The 22,937-nt window shown below is 41.3% G+C and overlaps 1 protein-coding gene across 11 annotated transcripts in view; it reads right to left on the bottom strand.

Annotated features, from left to right (window-relative positions):
* Window positions 1-2,483: 2,483 nt before the first annotated feature.
* The window catches only part of CTNND1 (catenin delta 1), a 43,344-nt gene continuing 22,890 nt past the window's right edge, over window positions 2,484-22,937 (bottom strand). For 4 of the 11 annotated variants that reach the window (XM_036221167.1, XM_016159973.2, XM_016159978.2 and 1 more), the window contains 17 exons: window positions 21,918-21,989; window positions 21,065-21,217; window positions 20,107-20,642; window positions 16,544-17,007; window positions 15,269-15,452; window positions 14,255-14,372; window positions 13,621-13,774; window positions 13,203-13,220; window positions 12,693-12,761; window positions 11,708-11,835; window positions 11,458-11,608; window positions 10,260-10,452; window positions 9,807-9,921; window positions 9,165-9,252; window positions 6,963-7,025; window positions 6,077-6,180; window positions 5,303-5,659 (listed from right to left, as the gene is read on the bottom strand). In XM_036221167.1, coding sequence (XP_036077060.1) covers window positions 5,495-5,659; window positions 6,077-6,180; window positions 6,963-7,025; window positions 9,165-9,252; window positions 9,807-9,921; window positions 10,260-10,452; window positions 11,458-11,608; window positions 11,708-11,835; window positions 12,693-12,761; window positions 13,203-13,220; window positions 13,621-13,774; window positions 14,255-14,372; window positions 15,269-15,452; window positions 16,544-17,007; window positions 20,107-20,642; window positions 21,065-21,217; window positions 21,918-21,989 — 2,775 coding nt within the window. In that variant the 3' untranslated portion in view covers window positions 5,303-5,494. The other 7 variants (XM_016159985.2, XM_036221168.1, XM_016159987.2 and 4 more) reach the window with 6 other exon arrangements.

Here is a 22,937-nt window from a genome sequence, read left to right as displayed (position 1 = left end):
ACTTTCCATCAGCTAAAAAGAAACCAAAAAAGCTAGTGGCCCCGTGCTTACAATAATGCTTATGGCTCCTACAACAGTGATAACAGGTGTAAAAGCTCTTGGCTCGATCCGTTCGTGGATGGCTGGCCCTGGTCATTTCATACTACATAAAAGGAGAAAAACCTAAGTCAGGATACTGTGGATAAAAGATCTATAGAAAGTAACCTCACAGGGTGATCTGATCGTGAATTCCTAACTGGGCAAGTCATGGTGGGTAGTCACGCCCCAGGCATATAACTTCAGGTTTATCTTTGCCTTAAGCAAGCGCTGTCCAATTTTCCTGTGCTTCTAGGTTAACCTTTGAAATGCCAGAGTAACCCAGACCCTCATAACCACCCTCAAGGGAGAACGTAATCTTGTTAAGCATCCTGTAATCCAATCTCCCACCTTGCTATCTCCCACTTTCATTTAATCTTCCTTAGGTTCCCTCATTTATTTCAAATATATATGAGAGAAACTGCGAACCCTCATTCTAGGATGTGTTTTTCTCAGTCTTTTGAGATCTTGCATCCAGGCATATCCTCTGTTTGACTCAAATTTTTTAAAAAATTCTCTACAAGTTTGGACACTTTTACATCAACAATATAATATTAATACAGACAGACTAAAACATTTTCATTGATGCTTTCCCTAACACATTTCCTCCAGCTTTCTCTCCATCCAGGTCTGCCCCTAAGTTCTGGGTGATCAGCTGAGGAACTAATACTTACAGGGACAGTCAGACAACAGGAAAGTCAAGAGGTCGCAAAGTTATAGGAAAAATATATTAGCTCCTACAGTATCTTTTCTTACTTTTTTGTGTTTTCTTTCTTGAGATAGGTTGTCTCTCAGGTGTGATTTAAGTGTCCAGACATACCTCCTCGGCCAATGGGGCCACTTTCTCACTAGCTGAGGTATCCTTTGTAGCCAGAAGTGACACTAATCAAAGTCAGCAACTCCAGGGGATTCTACATGCCTTGGGGGGGCTGCATATCAAGGACTAGCTTCACCTCTCAGCAGCCTGAGCATTACCTACATAACATGATTTGCAAGGTAAGAAGTTTCTCCAATCCACGTGCTACATACACATCAGTCTATCGCTATTATCTCAAATACTACAGCAAGTAATCTAGTCCTTTAAAATAGTCTCCTCTATGAATTCTCCCTTTCTGTGGTTATCATCACAACCACCATGAAACTAGTATATCTGCCATGGAAATGGAGCCAGTCATCTTGGATTCCATTTTGAGACTGGAGTCTTATGCAAGTCACTAAATCAGAATCAGAATCAAATTGCAATTGACCAGGTGGCTTAACGAGACTTCGGAATCCCGAGTTCTACATATCGAATTAATTTTGGGAAATGGAACCACGAATCTGCATTTTTAATAAGTTTCCCAGTTAATTCCTGTGTGTACTTCTCAGATCTGTGAGACTAGGTCCAGTTGGTCCATAACTATCTACGCCAGTGCCAAAACAAACCTTTACTATTTTATACTTCGGATATAAAGATAGACAAAATTAGAAATAACAACCTTCTTCCTGGGTGAGATGTTTCCAGTCTGTAACAAAGTACAATTAGTTCAGCAAGAAAGAACAAGTGGCCAAGTGTGGCCATAGTTTTGAGCTCTGTCAGTAAGTACACCACAGCAAAACTCATTATTGCACAAACATGTTAACAATAACAAAAGTCTCATTGAGACAGAAGAGTGGTTGAGTGCCATCTATATATACACACTTACAGAAAAACCACTGAGGCTCTCAGAATCAGGGAATGCACAGGCAAGTCTGGACAAAATCCATAGGCCTGAGTCCTAGAACTGGTGTAAGAGATACCAAGTGGCTTCAAAAACATTACTAAATTAGTGTCAAGAAACTTAAGAGCTATAAAGGCTTTATAGATCACTGTCAAACACCTTATTTTACAAACAGAGAGGAAAAGTGTTTTTAGAAGTTCACAGATCTTTGCTACACTGGATCCTCATGGGCTATAATATATGTGAGATAGGGTTCATCAGTTTTTTCCTCTAAATTTAACGTCCACAACAATGCCTAGTATATAGAAGATGCTCAGTAGATATTTATTAAATGAGATAAAACAAATGAACCAATCCAGGGAGAGAGGAGAAGAGTAAGGTTTGTATACAACTCAATGCCAGTGAATAATAAAGAATATAAAAGAAATAAAATAAAGGTTATTTAAAGGCTATAATGTAAGGAAATTAAGGTGACCATGTTTTTTCTGCAAGTAAAAAAACCACCTCAAGTAGGGTTCCTGAACCTCTTTGGAAAGCAAATTCTTAACAGCTTTTTAGCTCTGCGCTTCATCCTTCTAGTTTAAAACTAAACTGTCAGACACAAACCAAACTTTAAATGGTTATCAGTTACAATGCTTTAATTTCCTGGTCTCATTAACCCAAGACAATTTTCATATGGAAGACCTATTCAAAATTGAGACGTAAGCATAATCAGAAGCAGCTATATATATTTTAATCTAAAGATTGGGCACACAGACACATAAATTCTCCAGACTTTAAATTATAGAACAGGAAATATGGACCCCAGAAAAATAAGTCACTTTCCACAGGTCTTAATCCTTGATCTCTGCATTAAAGACAACCTCTGCTAATCCCAGTACTTGCTGCCCACCCAGGCATTATTTGGTAGGACACACAGGACACTGGCCTGGCCCTTGTCTTCTTACTGAAGGGTTGCAGTTTACAGGAGAAACAACATTATGGCCCAGTTTTCAGCACTTCTATACGTGAGACTTTTAATTCTACATTTTTTAAGTATTAGAAGGGCAGTTGGAGTTGGTAGCTTCTAATCTTCTACCCACAAACATTACATTCTCTTAAGAGGGCCTTCTACTGCAATAGGCTTTATTCCGTTCTTTTTGTCAAATGCTGCAAAAGAATCCCAGTGACTAAGGAAGTCATTAATTCTTTATACTTTATTTTCCTATCTCTAAGTTAGCAATAAGCTTCCTGTACTCTTAGCCAGATTTTTAAGAATCTTAAGAGGAAAACCGTTGCCTGATAATGTTGGGATTGAGCTCAAAATAAATCCATACTGGTATGACCCCCTTTTCTGAGTGCACCAGAGAGACAAAGTCCGCCAATACCGAAGGTAACCAAGATAAAAATAAGAAAAGAGGTACAGATTGAAGAATGACACAGACCCCCTACATACACACTTTAAAAACTTTATTTATATAAAAAACTCATTTGTTTTCAAAAGCATTAACAAGAAAGAAAAACAGAAAAGGTATGGAGCAGAAGACATGCCCCTTAGTAGTGTTTGGTGGAAAGGTGTGATTTTTGGTTCTCTGGAATTGAATGTTTAGTGTTTTTATAAACGAAAGAGAAAAAAAAAAACAGTTAAAGGTCCCCCAAAGCCCATGGCTGTTCTATTACCCACACCCCACCAAGAAAAAGAGCACCAGGAAAAGAGAAGAGGATATGAGAAACCAAGAGTGGAGCCAGGTCCAATGGGGGCGGCTTCCCCTGTGCAGTATGTTCTTAGGGTCACAGAGAGGAAAGGGCTCCTTTTTGCCAGAAAAGGAGCGGGAAGAAATGGGAGGAGGGAGGGGGAAAGGGTAAGTAACGGATTCTAATGCATAAGGGAAGGAGGAAGGGGAAAAGGGCAGTGGGCTGTGCACGTTTCTCCTATCCCATAGCCTCCATAGATAAGGGAATGGGGAGAGAGGGTGACGCTTTCCAGTTTGCACTGAACTGAGCTTCTAGACTAACGGGAGTAAACTAGCCCAACCAGTGAATACACACTGAACTAAAAGGAGGGGGTATTTGGGGATGGGGGACAGAAATGACTTCCCTACAACCCCTTCAGAGATGGTACATTCTGGGCAACTAAGGAGTAAGAATCATACCACTCATTCCTCCCATCAACCTCATTTTGAGATTCACCAGAACAGGATTTTTGCAAAATCCCAACCATATACTGGTGAGCAAAAGCTTGCTCTGGCTGAAACTAGAGGCTATGCCAATTCCCAAAGAAGAATCTGGGGTTCTCTAGGTCACCTCTCCTCTTCTTTCTGCTATTTAGGGCCAATAATGGATAAGAATCAACAAAATATAATTTGCAAAACCATGAGAAATGAGACTGCAGAGGCAAAGAAAGGCACATGGAAGGGAAGGAGGAGATGCACCCCAGGCCAAAGGCACAAAGAATAGGCAAAGCCAGGGGCAATCCCTGCCTTTTAGGGTAAAGGGGACAGAAGTATGTACATCAAGTCCTTTAGTCAGCCAACCAATCCAGGGAGTAGACGGGGGAGGGCAGGGCTGTAAGGGTGGGAAAAGGAGAAATAAGGGCAGGGGGAAGCCAGCTTTGAAGCTTCCTGCCAGTTTCAGACTGATTCATGGACATTCCTACTAGCTCCTAAAGTTTTTTCTCCTCCCCAGAAGACATCTTTCTGCTCCTTCTCACTCAAAAGTCTTCCTTGACACATTCTCCTGTTCCTACAGCCTCTTGCAAATGGCCAAGCCAGCAGACATTATCACAGGTTGGGAGAGAAGAGTTAGGGACAGCCTCAGTAGGGGTGGTGGCAGCAGCCCAGTTGGCATGAAACTTGGAGAAGAGATGGAGTCTGTAAGTTCTTGATGGTCCCTGCCCTGGAGATGAGACAAGCAAGGTTTCTTAATCTCGGTTCTAGGAGACCTTCACTTACTCAAGAACCCTTGCCGGTGGTATGTGCTAATGTTGCCAGCCTTCTTTGCTTCAAAACAGTCACTTAGGAATAAGGGAAGAGCTCACACTTCCCATCCTCCAAAAAAAACCAAAAAGTCCTTTTCTCACCAAGAAAATCAAAATCTTGGTAAAGAAGCATCGGTTTATCGGATTGCTGTACAATGCATATACAGCACGTAACTTCCAATTCTTCCATGGCTTCCAGTGAAGATCTCCACTCTCTCCCTCCCTCCACACAAGGCCAAGAGTTCCAGGGAGAGCTGGCAAAAAGAGCTAACCTGCAGCAGTTTCTCAAGATATGCATATAACTGAGTCAGGGGTCTTGGGAGCAATAGGAGGGGATCGGGAATGGGGAAGGGGGACAATTAAACTTCACTGGAAGGAGTTAGGAGTCAACGGAAAGAAGGCAGCCACTTAGGGCTGTAAGGGCAGGAGGCGGCCTGGCAGTTGGCACAATAGTCCAGCGAAGAAAGGGAAAAAATCATCAGTCCATTTCACCACCAAAAAATAAAAGTACATATATTATAAGCCCGGATGTAGCGGAGATAGTGGTGCTAAATCTTCTGCTGTGGGGAAAAAAGAGAAAGATGTTAATAGGGTTGGGAATAAAAAGGCCCCAAAGACAGCTAACAAATCTGGAGGCAGGGAAGTAGCACACAATGGAGAATCAGATCAGCAGCAGCACGTCCCAGCCTCAGAGGAGGTAACAATCACAGACTCGCACCCCAAGCACCATGTGGCTGAGACTTGTGTCTCTGGCCTGATCAGATCAGCGTGATTGGCAAACTGCTGGCACACAGGGGCCTCCTTCCTCAATGATGATCTTGGGGGTGGCTGGAGGACATACCATGGGGGAGTAGGACACGTGGTCCCCCTCCTCATCCAAAACCAACATATCCAACTCTTCCTCCAGAGATTCCTGCCCCTCGTCCGGCTGTGAACACATGCAATTTGTTAGTATGAGAGTAAGGAAACAGAAACCTTGTGAGTATGTGCCAGATCTAGGGAAAATCCCCAAATCTGTGAACTCAAACAAAACAAGATAATAGCGAGAGAAGGGCAAGATATTCGAGAAAATGCTGGCGGGACAGGAAGAGAGTAATGGGTAAGAGTAGACCAATTAGCACTAGTCACGTCTGTAACACACTTATAGTCTTCCTTCCCCCACCTCGACAAGCGCAGAACAACAGCCCAAGAAATCTAAACAGGAGTCAAAACTCCTACTTTCCCCGAAAGCCCTTACCAGAAAAGGATGCTGTCTATTACTAGGTTACTTTTTCTCTATTTCACAAAACATGCAGGCTTCAAAACAGAATCAGCCGTAGGACAATAGTACATAAAGAGAATTTACCATCAGGGGTGTTCCCTTCAATGGCTCCATTTCACCTAGATCCCCGGATCGATCCAGTGTTCTATTGTGGTCCCCTCTCTCATTCAGTGTAGAGTAGTTGCTATCTAGTGAAAAAGTACACAGAAACATGATATTCTCCTCTAGTGTATAATACACACTAAACAAAGTGTGAATTAGGTTCCTCTGTTGGGAACGGATCTTTGCCTAATGTTCTACAATGGCATTAAGTTCTGGTGGCCCCTGACTTAAAAAGAACTTGACTCTAATTGAGAATATATATGGAATACATAGAGTATGACGTATGCTAATAAAGCTAAACTGAAGAGATCTATCTATAAAAGGTAATAGAATTATGAGAAGAGAGAGTGAGGAATATCACAAAGTTAGGAAGGGCCTAAAAAGGAGACGGGACTTCAGTTAAGCCTTTACGGATGAAGAGAATTTAGAAAAGCAAATGAGGAAGAACATTCCAGTAAGGGGTACTAATGAGCAAAATCAGAAAAATACCGAGACACAGAAAAGCAAGTTAGATCGGGTGGGCTGAAACTGAGTATGTGGAAAGGAGACAGACAGGGGCCCGGGGTCAGACTATGAAAGGCTATGATGTAACACTTTAGGGACACAAAACATGATTCTGTAGTAATGTGGAAGGCATATAAAATTTGTTTTTTCTAACTTCTGAGTATGTGAGAATGTGAAAAAAAAAGTAGCTGAATGAATTGAGTTTTACTAAATTTCCTCACATCCTTCCAAATGGAAACGTCCAGCCAGTGCTCTTCCAATGTGGTAAATGGTGAGAGTGCTAGAAAAAACTGCAGAGCCTGACAGCTCGCCTCATCCCAATGAAGTATCATTCCATATCCTTAGGCTGGAATTCATCACCTACCTAATGATTTTGTGTTTGATCCCATATTGCTCATCTGAATTTCTTCCCGATCAGGTTTCTTATCTATATATGAAGAAAGTTATCCAGGTCAAAAACCAACTCTTCAAAATCTATAATCATAAAAATTGCTCTCTGGTCTGTCCTCCCTTCCTCCCATTAAGTTTTACTAAGAACCCTCATCAAAGCCTCATGGGACTTAAAGAGATCACTTTCCAACTCCTAATATAAGAAACCATTCTCTCTAAGCCAGCATTTTCAAATTATTTGGTCTTGGGGCCCCTTTGCAGTCTTAAAATTATGAGGAGCCAATGAATGTTTATTGGTGTGGGTTATATGTATTAATGTTATCCCACTGAGAAATTTTAACTATTTATTTATTTCACTTAAAAGTAACAATGAAATTATTCTACGTTAACATAAATAACACTTTTAAAAGGAGCATTTGAGATCTTGCCTCCTGGCATATGTGGTCAGTTTGGCTCAAATAAACTCTTAAAAAACTCTCTAAAACAATAGAAATAATAACGCCATTAACTTCTTTAAAACAAGGATTGTTTTACATTTTTCACATCTCTTTCAAGTTTGGCTTAATAGAAGATAGCTGAATTCTCATATCTGCTTCTGTATCCAATCTGTTGTGATGTTATTTTGGTTGAAATAGATAAAGAAAATCCACGCTTACACAGATAAAAAGTTAAAAAAGGAAGGAGAATTTTAATAGTCTTTTCGGATAATTGTGGATATTTTTTGATAGTTCACTAATACTTGACAAGTAGAGTTTCTTTAAGGTTAGCAGCAATGTGGAATCTGAATATAAACTAATGTCTTCATACTCTGTTTAAATCACATTCATTAATATCACCACTGATTTCATTCAAGTCTTTTAAATATTGGGATGTTGCCAGTACAGATACAAGTCTTCCAAAATTACAATTGTCACCCGAAAATTCAGGCAGCAAGTACAATCAGTTATTTTTCCTCAAAGTGACAAGCTCACTATTTTCAATTTTGAGGAAATGTCTGCAAATACCTAAGTCCAAATAGCCATAGTTTGTCTTTTTTCAAGTAGTTTTTTTCAAGTAAAAATGATGTTCTACAAAAAAAGTGGCCAGTCCAAATAAATAGTGACAAAACTGATTTTCCTTAAGACAACCATCACGCTTTGGTATGCCGCGAAGTGCTTCATGAGTACGTCTTACGTCATCAGCACAGGATATTAAAAAGATGTGTACTCAAGGTAGAAACAATATAATTAATAATTTTCACAGCTCCATCGAGCACATTCTTAAGTGAAACGGGTTCTCTTTTTTTCATTGTGAGAACGTGGCAGTGAAGTCTGCAGTGACTAGTCTGGTTTGAGGTCACTGCCTGGTTTGTGCTCAGCCCTTAGCAGGAACATCACTACCGGTTTTGCACCATCAGCACAAATGCCGACATACTTGGGGATCCTTAGACCCCATTTCAAGAACCCTCCTCAAGGCAAAAGCCCAGTGTCATTAAGAAAATAGGATTACAATACATGCTTAAGTGAAAAAGAAAGTGTCCTCATGATAAAATGTCACCTTTTGGGGAAAAATGTATTTGCTCACATGACAAAAGTGTTCAGACAACTCTTCTATATATATATTGGCATCAACGATTTTAAAAATGTATTGAAAAGAAATAGCACATTCCCAATAGCAACAGAAATTAAATTGTAAAGTAAAAAAAAAAAAGTTAAAAAGCCATAACCTAAAATAGTAGTGGGTGTCTCTGGATGATAGAAATAAGTAGTTTTGTTGTTATTTTTCTGGTTGTCTGTATTTTCTAATTTTTCAACAGTAAACATGCATAAGTTGGTATTATATAGAAATTTAAAAGGAAAAAAATAATCACTTTGCAATATATACATATATCGAATCATGTTGTACACCCTAAATTTATACAGTGTCTATATGTCAATTACATTTCAAATAGAGGAAATAAGACTAGGGTTCACCTTCCAGTCATTTTAAGTCCACAAGCAAACACAGGGGGTCACACCCGGGCTCAGTGGCTGTTTTATTTTCTGCCAGCTTCAATCCTGAGGTTAAGTATTATTACCCTCTACCAAAGACTAGCTCACTCAGAAATAAATATACACGCTACTTCTTAGACAGTAAGTACACTACCGAATAGCAGAGGTGAAACAAAAGCAGAGGGGTATGCCCCCGGATACTGCACCTGACTTCTGGTTCCGGTCAATGAGAGGGAGTGTGCTATCATCATATGAATGACTGCTCTGGCTTCGAGAAGCATTGTTTAGATTCACCTGGAAGCGAAAACATAAAATGTAATAATGTCATAATAATAAGATATGGGCGGTATCTTGTTGCACAACAGGCACAAACCTTTAGGTCCCTGCTCCCAAATATGACTCTTACCAAATGGTAATCGTAAGGGTTAAATAAATACCTATGTAGTGAAACAAACTAGGATATTATGGCTTCTATCTGTGTTCCTGAACAGATTACAAAGGTACCAAACACCGATACTATCAGCAGGAGACAGAATCTGAGAAAACAGCAAACTTCATCAATGGGCTATGACGGATTTGGGGAAAGTCAAAAAGGCTACCATCCTTCACTGCCACCAGCATTTACAGTATGCTACGACAAAGAAGACTAGAGCTGTTTTGGCAGCAAATGCACTGTGGGCACCATTCAGTTTGGGAGAAGAGTAAATCAAACAATTTCTTTACTACCAGAGACACAGGTGAAAAGTAGACTTTAATATGACAGTGAAACAGAAAAAACCAAAGACAGAAGCATTACCTGAGACCAAGGGGAGGAAAGGTAAATGTCTCGGTCTCAAGAGTCATCTCACCTGAAAGTCTGATTTCTTCCACCCTTCTTTCTCCAGTGGCTTCCGCAGTTCCTTATACCCCCAGATCGTCTGTAATACAAGTGCTGCTGCTCGAACTTCTTTTTCTGAGCGGTTCCTTTTGAGGAAAGTAACACCATATGGAATTTGGATTTAAGACCAGGGAAGAAGACGAGAACCTGTTCTCTCTAACATAAGTAACTTAAGAGTGTAAATGCCAAAATGGGCAAGACCAAGTATTCACCAAGTCCTATATTCAGTCCCAGTGACACACAAACATATTTGATGGAAAAGGCTGTTGTCGAATTATGGATCAACATTACAACAGATAAGAAAGCAAAGCCTGCATGTGATTAAGAGAAAATATCCTTAGAAACAAAAGAGAAAAGCTCCTTCCCAGCAACTCCCCTCTCATAATTAAATTCTTTCGGTTTTAATTTTAAGTGTTAAGCTCACCCTGATTTGTTGATCAACACCAGCTTCTCGATACCCTGTGTTTCTCGAAGCTTTTTGGCGGCCTCCAGGTTCTCAGCAATAACCTCATTGATGGTATTCAAAATAGAGACCACGGTGTCCTCAGAGAAATTCTGAGAAGAGCTCTGTTGCCCTCCTGGTAGATTCTTCACCAAGTTAGGAATAGCATGTTTACCTACAGCAGTGAGACAGAAGGAACGTGTGCTGGGAGAACAAGCTGAGTCAGGTTATGAGGAGCCTGACACTATTCTTAACTGCACTGATCATATAAAGAACAGGTACTATCCCTGTGAATCGACTTCATTCTCCTATAGGATTATAATATCAAAGAGAAAAGGACCTGGAATGCCATGAACTTATTGTACTTCCTATTCCTTTATTTATTCTTTCCTTTTTCAGTCACATTGAAACAATGTGATAGTCCTTTCAGATATTCTAATAAAAACAGTATATTTAATATAATAATAGTTCAATAGAATTGAGTTATTATAAATTTTGAAAGACAAAAAACTGGGCTCTGCTACTTCGAACTATATTAACTGAGCAAATAGCTTACTTGACCCTGAGTTTCCTTATTCTATAAAAAATGGACCTTTGTAAAGTGGTGACAATGAGAACATACAGAAGTGCTTAATAAGGCCTACTAACAAAGCACATGCTTAAAAAATAGTAGCTATCATTATTTTATTTTTGAAGGGAAATCACTTCTTGTCTTGTGTCTTGTCTTTCCAAGAACGATTTAAACTACGGTTGACCCTTGAACAATACAGGTTTGAACTATACAGGTCCACTTATATGTGCATTTTTAAAAATAAATACCATAAGCGTATTTTCTCTTCCTTAATGATTTTCTTAATAACATTTTGTTTTCTCTAGCTTACTTCATTGTGTGAATATAGCATATAATACATCTAATATACTAAATATGTGTTAATCGACTTCTAACACTATCACCAAGACTGCTGACCAAAATAGACTATTAAGAGTTAAGCTTTTGGGGAGTCAAAAGTTATACATGAATTTGACTATGTGGAGGGTCAGTGCTCCTAACCGCCCCCACCCCTGCACTGTTCAAGGTCAACTGTATAACCTTCTCAATCATTTCAATAAGTTATCTAGCTGGGTTAAAGGCTCTCTCTGTATTAGGTGTTGATGCAATGGTTAACACCCAGCTCCTTACCAATTAATTCCTTGTTGCGAGCATCCACGGCCAGATTTCTCAGTGCCCCAGATGCAGCTTTCACTACCCGCTCATGTTCACTGGTCAGGAGGTCAGCAATGGCCGAAAGAGCCTTCTCTTGACGCAGAGCAGAGCGGATGTATCGACCATACTAGAAGTAGCACATGGAGGTGGAACAGGTTACAAATGGCAGCAAACTAGTTAGCTACATTCTCCCACCTCCAAATCCATTTTCTAAAAAGGTACTCACCGTCCAGCGCCCAGCACACAAGTTCTGGATAGCTCCAGCTGAGGCTTCTAGGATGGCAGGAGTCTTGCTCTCCTTGAGGAGTGAGATGTATATCCGAACCACCTCTGGCTGAAATAAAAGCTCATAGCCTGCACAAGAAAGGGCAAGAAAGCAAAGGATGCTAATCGGTGTTTACAAACCAGGCTGTGGCTGGCTGAAATCCAGGCTTAGTACTCTGGATTGATGGGTTTACACTTCTCGACCATTAGGTTCCCTAAACTCTCCCACTTACCCAAGAGCAAACTCAGAGACTTGACTCCATGCCTTAACAATATTAACCCACGGTAAAAGCAGAACAGATATCAACTCGTCATATGCAACTCTTCTCTATCCTTCCTCCTTGCCCCTTTTCTCCTAAAGTTTACCTTGGCCTCGCTTGACACTCAGGTGATTCATTTGCTCATTGAGAGCACTCAGGGTTAAAGATTCCTCATCTCAAATGAATTATTTCTTACTTAACTGAGTCCTTCTGCCGACCTTTACTGTGACTAAGTAAAAAGGGCCTATCACAGATTTAACAACATCCAAACTTTTTATATCCTGGGAATTTTGGACTCACTGTATGGATTAATATAAAGACCCAAACTGTGATAAAGAGGCTTCTTGTAACAGGTAAAGTTTAAATCCCAAGAACTACGGTTACCCTAGTAGCCACTATAGTTCTTGGGACTACCACGGTTACCCTAATAGCCACTATAGTTCTTGGGGCTACTATCAGAACCTTATCCTATCCTCAAGTAATGTGAACCGTTGCCATTACAAGCAGTCCCTTGAAAGTTACTGCTGTAATACCAGAGCTTCCCAATACTTTCACCATCACTTTAAATCCATAAATCAGAGAGAAAACAGTGAGCATGTTGTGTAATCTACTGTTAGGCTACCAAATACTTATCTGTGGACTATGTTTATGAGACCCTTGGAGACTGAAAAGAAAAAGATAACTTACCTCGAGCGGGACTAGTTCTTTTAGGGAAATCCACTGTATCGTTTGCTGGATCTTCTGTGGGTTTCTTCCCTTTGGAAATTAAAAAAAGGAGGAAGGGGTAAAAATTTTACGAAAGGAAAAAGTCCACCTGGTACATTTTTTATTCTTCAGTGAAAATCTTTGGATCAGAGATGCATCAAGTGGGGAAAAAGAAAAAAAAAACAACTGGGCCCCCAGCTTGTCCCAGCAGGGGGCTGTACAGAAACAAGAACAGAAAACAGGCAGCAGAACGGTAAGATAAGGCTAACCACTGTTGCTATTGCCCTGAGTTCTGACAACTGGGGCTGCTGCCCAGGAATAGCATGCCATGAGCCATTAGTTCAGAAGAGCTAAACATGTTTCAGTGGTCTTCCTCAACTGAATTTTCCTACATGCATCCACAGGGAAGGGTTAGGCAAGGAAACACTAGGGAAGCTAAAAACAAAACATGCAAATTAGAAGTAGATAAGCGCCTTAAAAGATTCCACTCACCTCTGGAGAACCACTCATCTTCCAGTGCGTCACCCAAGGTGGAAAGCAGAGAAATGAAGGAGGAAAAATGCAGGAGAGAGGTGTCAACAGGATCATGGGCAAATAAGCAGGAAAGCAGAGAGGAAAAGAAAAACATAGGAAACACAAAGGAGGAATGGGGGAGAAGGCCCCAGATTAGTTGAGTTCTCATCCTTCACAGCCCCAATCATTGGTACCAATACCACCACCACCACCACTACCACCACTGCCACCACCTTGAACAAAGCACACAACACAGAGGAAGCAGCAGAGAACAAAAAGACATCCTTGACTAGGCAGACTCCTATGCTGCTCGGCAAGTATTTTGCACCTAAAACTAAGTATTCCTTCCTTTCCCAGTCCTATGTTAAAGAGCAAGGAGCAAGGAACTAAGACTCACCTTTGCCCTTCTTGGCCCCAAAGCAACTGGCAGCATGTGGCCCAGTACTGTTGGCAACATTGGGAGGTGCCTCTTGGTAACGCTCTGCCTGTGGGATCTCCCGGTGAACTTGATACGACAAGTTGCGAAGAAGGCAAACACAGTTCTCCACAAGCTTGGAAACATAAGAGAAAAGGCTCAATGAGAGAAGAGAATGCCTATAGTGATGTCCCAGCAACTACGGGCTTCCATGATTCAGATATTATTACTGATCCTCAAAAGCATAGCCCAACCCATCAACTCTCACAATGCCTCTAAGTGCCCCAAGCTTCTCAAAATCCTTGTAGCCTCAGGCTAATGGAAGGTGTCTGCCACCATTTGGTGTATGACATAAAACGTAGAGCCTCTGTCCTAAGTTTTTTATTTTCTTCTACTTAGAAAAATGTTCAACCTTGGAAATAGAGCAAAGGAGCTTTAAAATATACAGGTGAAAGAAATTCTAAAGAAAACAGTTTTCCTGTAAGGTGAATACCCACTTGAGGGAGCAAGGGCGGGTATACGTATCTAATGTTATTTAAAACCCTGAGATAATAGGTCTGGCGTTACAGGTACCTCATGGTTGTTGTGAACAGAATTCACTCAGCCATTAACTAACCTTGCTGTCTGAATCCTTCTGCCCAATCTCAGCCTGAACAATGAAAATGAGGGCATCCACTAAACCATCACATTCTCGAAGTTTCCGGCGAGCTTCACTTCTCTCTGAGCTGACATTCCTAAGGGGAAAGGGAGAAGTGTCAAGATGACTCGAATCCAGAAATCCTCTTTTAAGATCCCTCAGCATCTACAAGCCTCCTCACTACCCTTTAAAAAAAAAATAAAAAAAATTAACTGTTACAAATAGTGAAGACACACTGTAAGCAAGGCACTCCAGTTGAATGCTGAATAAGACAGGCGCTGTTTTCAGGACATTTATAACCAGGCCTGGGGCAGAGGACAGGGAAGGCATAAATAAAATATATTAACCACAGCAATTCAAGATGGAATAGATACTTTTTGCCTACGAGTACAAATGAAGGCTAAGGCAGAGCATAAAGGAGTATATCCCCAAGATAGAAAGAGTATATTGTAGCAATTACAGGACTTAAGAAGAAAAAAATCAGGAAAACCTTTGTGAAATAAAGGTACTTGAATTTAGCCCCAAAAGATGAATAAGGAGAGAAGGGCATTACAGACAGAAAGATCTTCCTCAGCTACCTCCTACCCTTCTAGTACTCTGTACTCTTTTTGTTGCACTGATCACAGCCTGACCTGAAACACAGATAAGTGAGGGCAGGGATGCAAACACCGACACAAGCCCTGGACTAGACAAGTGCCTTACTTATGGGAGGTGTTGAATAAATGTTCACCAAATTAAACGAACAAAGTCAAATAGGCATAGAAGCAAGGAAAATATATAGGCAACAGCAGGTAAACTGACATAGCAGGAGTATGCCATACATGAGGAAGCAGTGACCAAGGCAGAAAGACAGGCTGGAGTCATAGAATGCAATGGATAGGAATGAAGGCTGAATGGTAGGCTAAAGAATTTTAACTTTTTTTTTTTTTTTTTAAAGAAATTGAAGTTAGTTCTCAAAAATTCAAACTTCATACTCTCAAAGTCCTATGTTACCTAAGGCAGCCAGCTGTGTTGGTAAGCACTGACTCCCACTCAATATGGCGTGGTTTACAATCTTCATTAGGTTCCCTCTCCCAACCAGAATGCGGAATGATCACTTCGTCTGTCAAGGCATGCAGCGCATGATCCACAATCTCCATTTTGATTGAGTCATGAGATGAGAGATTCCACAGGGTCCCTGGCAGAGACAAATCGTCAGATAGCTCTCTAGTACCCAAGATAATATATTCAAAGAATGTCAAAGAGAATCCCTATTCCATCATTTCTCAGTCTTCCTCAATGACCAAATACCTTGTAATGAATGACATTCAAGCTTCTGTTACCCACAGTTAAGAAATATATTTTATATTATGGCTCAATACAAACATCTATATCATGAAAACAGTTTCATAAAACAACACAAGCAATGCTCTCTGAGCTACATATACCAGAGTTTCTCAACCTCTTCGCCAGTGGCTTTTTGAGCTAGATAATTCTTTGTTGTGGGGAGCTGTGTTGTCTATTGTTAGATGTTTAGCAGTATCTCTGGCCTTTACTCATCAGATGCCAGTAGCACTCCCTCTTTCTCTCCTCAAGTTGTGACAACCAAAAGCATCTCCAGACATTGCAAACATCCTCTAGGGGTCGAGATTGCCCCAACTGAGAACCAATCATTATTGCCATTTTCTTTCTTTTTAATGCTGACTGTGATCCATAAAATTATGTTCAATACACACTAAAGGGTCACGCCCCGCAACCTGAAAAACCACTCTTCTAAAGCAAGGACCAAGCTCGAATATCTATATACACCAGGCAGGTGAGTCAGGACAAGCAGATAATTTAAAGAAACTGAAAGAACACAGAAAAACGGCAATTGACACTCAGCTTCAATGTTTGGGTGACCACTTTCTATATGGCAGTAGTTGGTCAGACATAACAGAATGTGTTGGGGATTATTGCAAACCAGAGTTCACATGCCTCATCAGCTCAGACCAACTACTGTCAGGGAGCAAAACGGATCCATTGTTACCAGTCCTTTTACATTTTTAATAGAAGCCAAAAATTTGTGAATTTTAAGTGAAATCTTCTGAATTTTAAACATTAGCAACTGATTCTTTAAAATTGTGAAAACTGTGCATGATCCAAACAAGCCCATGAAATCTGACCCAAAGGCCACCAGTTCACCACCTTAATCAAAAGAAAAGGACGAGAAATCCTTCCAGCTCTCAACATCTCTACAAGTAACAGTGACCCCACTTTCTAGCAGCTTCCCTTGGGCCTAGAACTCACCAGTAATGACTTCAGTGAGGTCCAGATCGCGAGCCTTTCGGAGCAATCGCACAAGGGCAGGAACTCCATCACAGTTCTTTATGGCGATCTTGTTATCCTGGTCCCGCCCGAAAGAGATATTCTTGAGTGCTCCACAGGCTCCAAGGTGCACTTCCTTTTTGGGGTGGTCTAACAATCCCACCAGTACTGGGATGCCCTTGAGCTTCCGAACATCAGTCTTCACCTTGTCGTTGCGATAGCACAAATGTTGCAGATAGGCAGCCGCATTGGATTTGACAGCATCCAAGCGGAAGCCCAGCATGGCAATCACCTCTGGCAGCTCTGGCTGTCTCCAGTTGGGGGGTGGAGGCCCTCCCTTGCGCAGACTATCCAAGCTTGCTAAACTTCCCCGTTCATGCTGGGCCAAAGGAGCCCAATAGTACTGGTCTGATGGCACCTCCTCACCAATCATGTCTTCATAGCTCCTACAGTGTTGGAAGAACCGAGAGGAAAGAAGAATACATCAAAGCTGTCAAGTCTGGTTTCTCAAAGAGCTCCCATTATCCTCTCATCTTTAAGGTAAGAGTAACCCCATTTTTATTACATTAGATCTTCTCTCATTTACATAAATAATCAATTTTTCTTAATGAGGTAATAATTTTAAAGGCATCTGCCATTAAATTAAAACTACCCTCTCCCTGCTGTGAAGTTTACTAGCCCAGAGGAGAGTAACAAGCACTCAGAGATGGTAATCACACACACACACACACACACACACACACAGAACCGAACCCTGCTTAGTAATGAATGGTACCTGACAGCTGTTAACCTCTGGATAAAGATTGAAATAAACCTTCAGACAGCAGTTAACCAAAGCAACTGATTCAACGCCACAGGAGTCAGCAAACAATGTCTGAGAGCAGTTCTTATAAGCCCTTAGCTAAACAGGACATGAGACATTTACACAGAGGAAACAGCTGGTAGGATAAGACCCTTAAACACACTTTACATTTCAGGCTCTCCTTATCCTATTTTGGAAATCATAGAAGAGGAGGTGATTAGTAAACATGGTACAGGACTTCTTGCTACACCATACAAGGATTCGGCTTTAGTACTGATGAGGTATATAAGCCTGAACATTAATTTTACTCAATAAATATGTTGGAGACGTGATTTCTAGCCTCCAACTTCTAAAGACAATACCTCCAATTCTGTCAAAATAGAGACCGACCACTACCATACTGGGATACCCAGTCACTGAGAAAAGGAAGAGACGACGCAATTGAAGGTAAAGATTATTCCTATTTCAGTACTACCAACAACCACTAGAGGGTGAGTCTGTCACACTATTATTTATTCATAACCACCAGGAAGGAAGAGACCCATTATCTGTGAGCTCATCTTGCTCTGCGGCTCCCACAGGAGAGAGGAGAATCTATTGTGTGGAACTCTCCAAACGAGCTCCTTTTTTGTCCCACAAAACCACTCCCACTGTCAGCAAACCCTCAAGGTTATCCTAAGCAGAGGGCTTGCCCCATAGCTGTCAATATCAACCACTCTTGACAGTGATTTAGATGGACAAAGCATTTAGTAAAAATCACTAGTTTTTAATACCATTGAAACAAATGAATAGGTTATACAGCTAAATTTTGAAAGCAGGATACTAATTACTATGTAAGATTCCATTTTCGTAGGAGAAAATAAAGTCAGTATGTTTACATGCACAGAAAAAGAACTCGAAGGAAATGCACTAACATGTTTTACTTTTATTATTATTTTAATATAAGCAATTACAATAACCAAGATTTTGGCCACTCAAGAAGTATTTCCTTCTTTTACAAGCAGTGGATCATGACATTCTTTTATTTTACAAATAACGAAGCTGTGCCCAGAAAGATTAAATGACTTGCTTGAAGGTACAGAGCTAGTGGCAAAGGCACAACCAGAACTAAGGTCTTCTGGTTCAGTGCTTTTTCCACTAATCATTCTGCTTTACTATTTTCATTTGACCTTGTATTACTCTCCTAGGCCCCGAACAGGAAGCTACAAATGTTCCTGCTAGTCAAGCAGGTTTCCAAGTTCAGTGCCACCCTGGAATAAACCCAAGAACTTGGCCCAAAACCCTCTCTATGTCAACTGCCGCGGCTAGGGACAGCAGAGAATGACCTGGCCACCCACACCCACCTAGGTCCAATCACTTTACTAATGAGGAAGTCAGAAAAGGCAGACTTGTCAATAAGCAGAAGGAGCCAACACCCTGGACAGACCACTTAGATGATAGCTATTATCTACCACTGCTCCAAGCTGTACCAGCTGAGGTCTGGTGCCTTACCCCCACCCCCAAGAATAAAAGGTGAGTCACATGGGAGTTGGATTAGCTGTCTAAAAGTTACCTGAAAGGTGAGTGACTCAAGCTTAGATAATGGGGCCTATACCCCTGGGCCCAACCCAGTCACTGTTAACCAACCTACTTAATATGAGGAAAATGAGCACCAATGCTTTTGTTTTAGAAGGTCATGACCTCATACAGAAATTTGGCAACAGATGCTGGCTATCCTTACCACCAAGACATTCATAAATCTTCCTTATTTCTTATTACTTCTCTTTGACTGGAAAACACAGTCTCTGATTTATTCTAAAGCAGGGTTGGCAGCCCATGAGCCAACCCTATTTTTGTACAGCCCCAGAACTAAGAATGGTTTGTATATTTTTAAAAGATTGTAAAAAGAACACATGACAACAACATACAACAAAAATGAAATGTGACCTGCAAAGGCTAAATAGTTCTATCTGGTCATTTACAGATAAGATTTGCCAACCCCCTTTCTCAAGTATTCTCTCAAGGCAAACCACCTACCAGTCAAAACATCAATCACTCCCATTTTGCATCACCAAAGAATCCCCAGGGATGAGCAGGACAATCAGACTAGACAGCTTCTTAGTGACCTCTCAGAGCGTAAATAATATACAACTGTCTAAGGATGCCACCCCCATTTCACTTTATAATCAAATGTAAGAACCCAGGTGTAAAGTGCCAGGGCTTCTGTGAGATCAAGGTTTGTTTTTAACTTGAGATTAAAACCACCACAGGGAGGGTTCTTGTAACTGTCTATTCTGGCCCTGAAAGCCTAAAACCCTTAACTCTCTGTCTTAATACCAAACCAGAAGCTAAAGGAGTTCACAGGAACAATGAGCATTCCATAGCCCCCGGCACCAGGCTCCGCTGCAATGCTCCCTAGCACCAAAAGGGGGTCAGACTTAGGCAGAAATAACAGAAACTCTTGGCAAGAAGCAAAGCCCACATTCTTCAGGACAGAGACCAATAACCATCACAAGTTGTTTTCTATAATAAGAACATGATTTTTCTAAGGAAAAAGGAGACAAAAAAGCAAGTCGATGCTTAGTAAAATTAGAAAAGGGAAGAACAGGGTGGCCTTCCACCAAAAAAAACAAAAACAAACAAACAAACAAAAAAAAACAGGCAAAGGAGGGGGGCCTTAAGTGTCTCTGATCCCAAAAAGCATTTAGGAGGAGAAAGAACTACCCCTTTCCACTACCTTGAAAAGACCCGTTTTCTTGCCTACCTGAGGCGTCGGCGAGGGTCAGAGGGTGTCCCAGTTCGACGGGCAGTGCCATAATCGGACATCATGCCATAATCCAGGTCATCGTAGCCCATGCTACGCTGGTCATCCTCTAGACCATAAGGCTCTGGGTGAAAGCGATGCAGATCCACACTGCTCCCACCTACCCGAACCTGGGGCTGTGGCCCATAGACATCCTGTCTACTAGGTGCCCGGTAACCTTCCATGCTGGGCCTATACCGCTCCTCAATGCGGGTCACCCGGGACAGACTGCCATAGTTGTCACTGCTGCTTGGATAACCATCTTCATAGTGGCGGCTATATCCATCAGGAGGGTAGTGGAAGTTCCTAGGAAGGGTAGCAGTGCCTGCTTGCCCCACGTAGGGACCAGGTCCCCCATTGCCATTCTTACGGAAGTCACGACCCAGAGTCTGGATATAGTTGTTAGAAACTGATGAGGCATCTATAGGCAGCCCGTCTGGTCCCACAGGGACTGGCTGTACTGTCCGTGTTGTCACGGTCTTCACTACTTTCTTGACCTTAAAGAAAAGAGAAAAGAAAAATTAATGAACAATATAAGCTTAAATTCTAGACCACTCTAAGAAAAAGAAACAAACCCCTACCTCCAGCTCACTTTACTTAGAAATGCCTCACAACCTACTATCTACCCCTTCTCTCCATCTTCTAAGGAGGTCTCCAGGCAGGAAAATTGTCCTGGCAATAACTAGGCCTGTAAGGGAAGCTACTATAGACCTTGATATACTGTCTCTCTCCCCCATTCCATTAGATTTTCCCACATCTCTTCTATCTTCTCTGTCTGGACAAAGATCACTTTCTTTATGCTTTTGCTATAGATCAGTGGCCCTTCATCCACCTTAATTAAGTGCTTAATCTCTCCCCTAATAGAGATCATAGGAAGACCTCCTCCATCATCCCAGGCCTTATATAAGCCTTAGCTTACTGTGGTCTCTGTGCGACGAGTGGTTCCATCATCTGAGGTCTCCACGGAGACAACAGACATGGCTCCCTCAGGGTCTTCTTCCGTGTAGGTCTCCACAATCTGCCCTGGCTCCTGCATCCTGGGGATGGTGCTATAGAGAAGGTGACTGTGATCCTATACGGAAAAGGGAAAAGGTACTATTAAGCCCTATATGTTAACAATTCGACCAAGTGAAAAGCATTGATTCCCTGAGGACAAAGACTGCTCGTGTATCTTCCATGGGCCCCAAGACTTTTTGGAGGGGTGGCTGTCCCCATCTTTTGAACTTATACAAAAGGGCAGAGGATATAATCTCCCAGTTCTAACAAATTTGAACTGAGTTAACTATAGCCACATCAACGCCCAAGTGACAGAGACAGCAGTTTTAACTTCCTAGTTCTGGTTATCTAAGTAAATATGAACTGTTAACTGTAGCTACATCTATATCTGCATGATCCTTCAAAAATACTCACCCAATAAAGAACTTATAAGATGAATCAGAAAATCCCAGTAAGAGCCATCTTCTGACTAGCTCTAGGTTACTCTCCAGATACAGCCTAAGGCTCAAGACCAGCCAGATTTTCAGTAGGCTTTTCCTCAAAGTAGATGTATACCCATTCCAGAAAAGGGATACAGTAACTGAAGGATCAAATACTGGATCAATGATCATTAAAATTCATTCCACAACAAAACTACATATATATTTTGAAGCTCTACTCTTTTACTTTCCTAAATAAATCAGTGCTTACAATGTGCCAGGCACTTTACAAGACACTAATATGCTCTTATAGAAGATACAAAAGAAGCAACCCAAACCTTGAGCCAAAAGAATTACCTGGGGTCCGTTGAGTTTCAGATCTGAAAATTTCTGTCGCTCAAGGTCACCATCGCCCACAAACCGACCGTTCTGAAACATAGCCCACAAGAAGACAATTCATTTTGTGGCCTTCCTTTGCTCTATCAAACACAAATGATCTTTTTTCCAAACAGGAAAAGGGCTTTCAAGAAGATATTTGTATCTGTGGCCTGGAGTCATTCTGTCAGTACTCATTATGGGGGGAAAAAAAAAATCACTCCTTAGTCTGAGCATTTTCCTTAAAATTGGAATCAGCAGACTGGGTCTCTGGAACATAAGAATGTAAGCTCCATGAGGGTGGGGGTGGGGGTTAAGTTTTGCTCAATAACATATCCCTAGTGCCTTGAACAGTGCCTGGCACATAACAGGCACTTAAAAACTCCTTGTTGAGTAAATAGCAGAGACTCAGGTAAGTTTCCCAAAACACAACCATTTTGGAAAGCCGTAAGAATATAAGTTGGAAAGGCTAGGTTGGGGGGTTTCCAAAGCCTGCTTTATTGTTCCACACATCTTCATGCTCTGCTACCAAAGGAAACTCCCATACCAAGCAGCTTTTAAAAGAAGCAAGAGATGAGGCTCCCTTTCCAAGCAGGAAAAAAACAAGTACCCCAACTCCCCTCAAGTCAACAGATTTTAACATCCTCACCACCAATTATTAGAGTCGCAAAACACATTTAAAAAATGTCACCCTTAAGTTGTTCTGTCTTGAACAGCGAGAAGTAAAATTGACATTATACTATGTAAAAATACATATGACTCTCTTTCAACAGAATACAGTGAGATCCAGCCACCTTGGGAGACTCTTCCCCACCCTATTACATAGAGAGGGTAAGGCAGCAGGGAGAGGAAGTTAAACATTACTTTCAGGAAGAAGGAAGGGTGTGGTTTCATTGCTGAGCAGAAGTTAAAAAAGAGAGATAGAGAGGGAAACCATGTACTAAAGCCTGGAATTCCCCCATCATCTCCAAGCCTGAACAGTTCTGTTCTCCTCTTTCAATA

This window comes from Rousettus aegyptiacus, unplaced genomic scaffold (genome assembly GCF_014176215.1).
Source record: "Rousettus aegyptiacus isolate mRouAeg1 unplaced genomic scaffold, mRouAeg1.p scaffold_m13_p_5, whole genome shotgun sequence".
NCBI lineage: Eukaryota > Metazoa > Chordata > Mammalia > Chiroptera > Pteropodidae > Rousettus > Rousettus aegyptiacus.
This window is presented reverse-complemented; position numbering and strand designations above follow the sequence as displayed.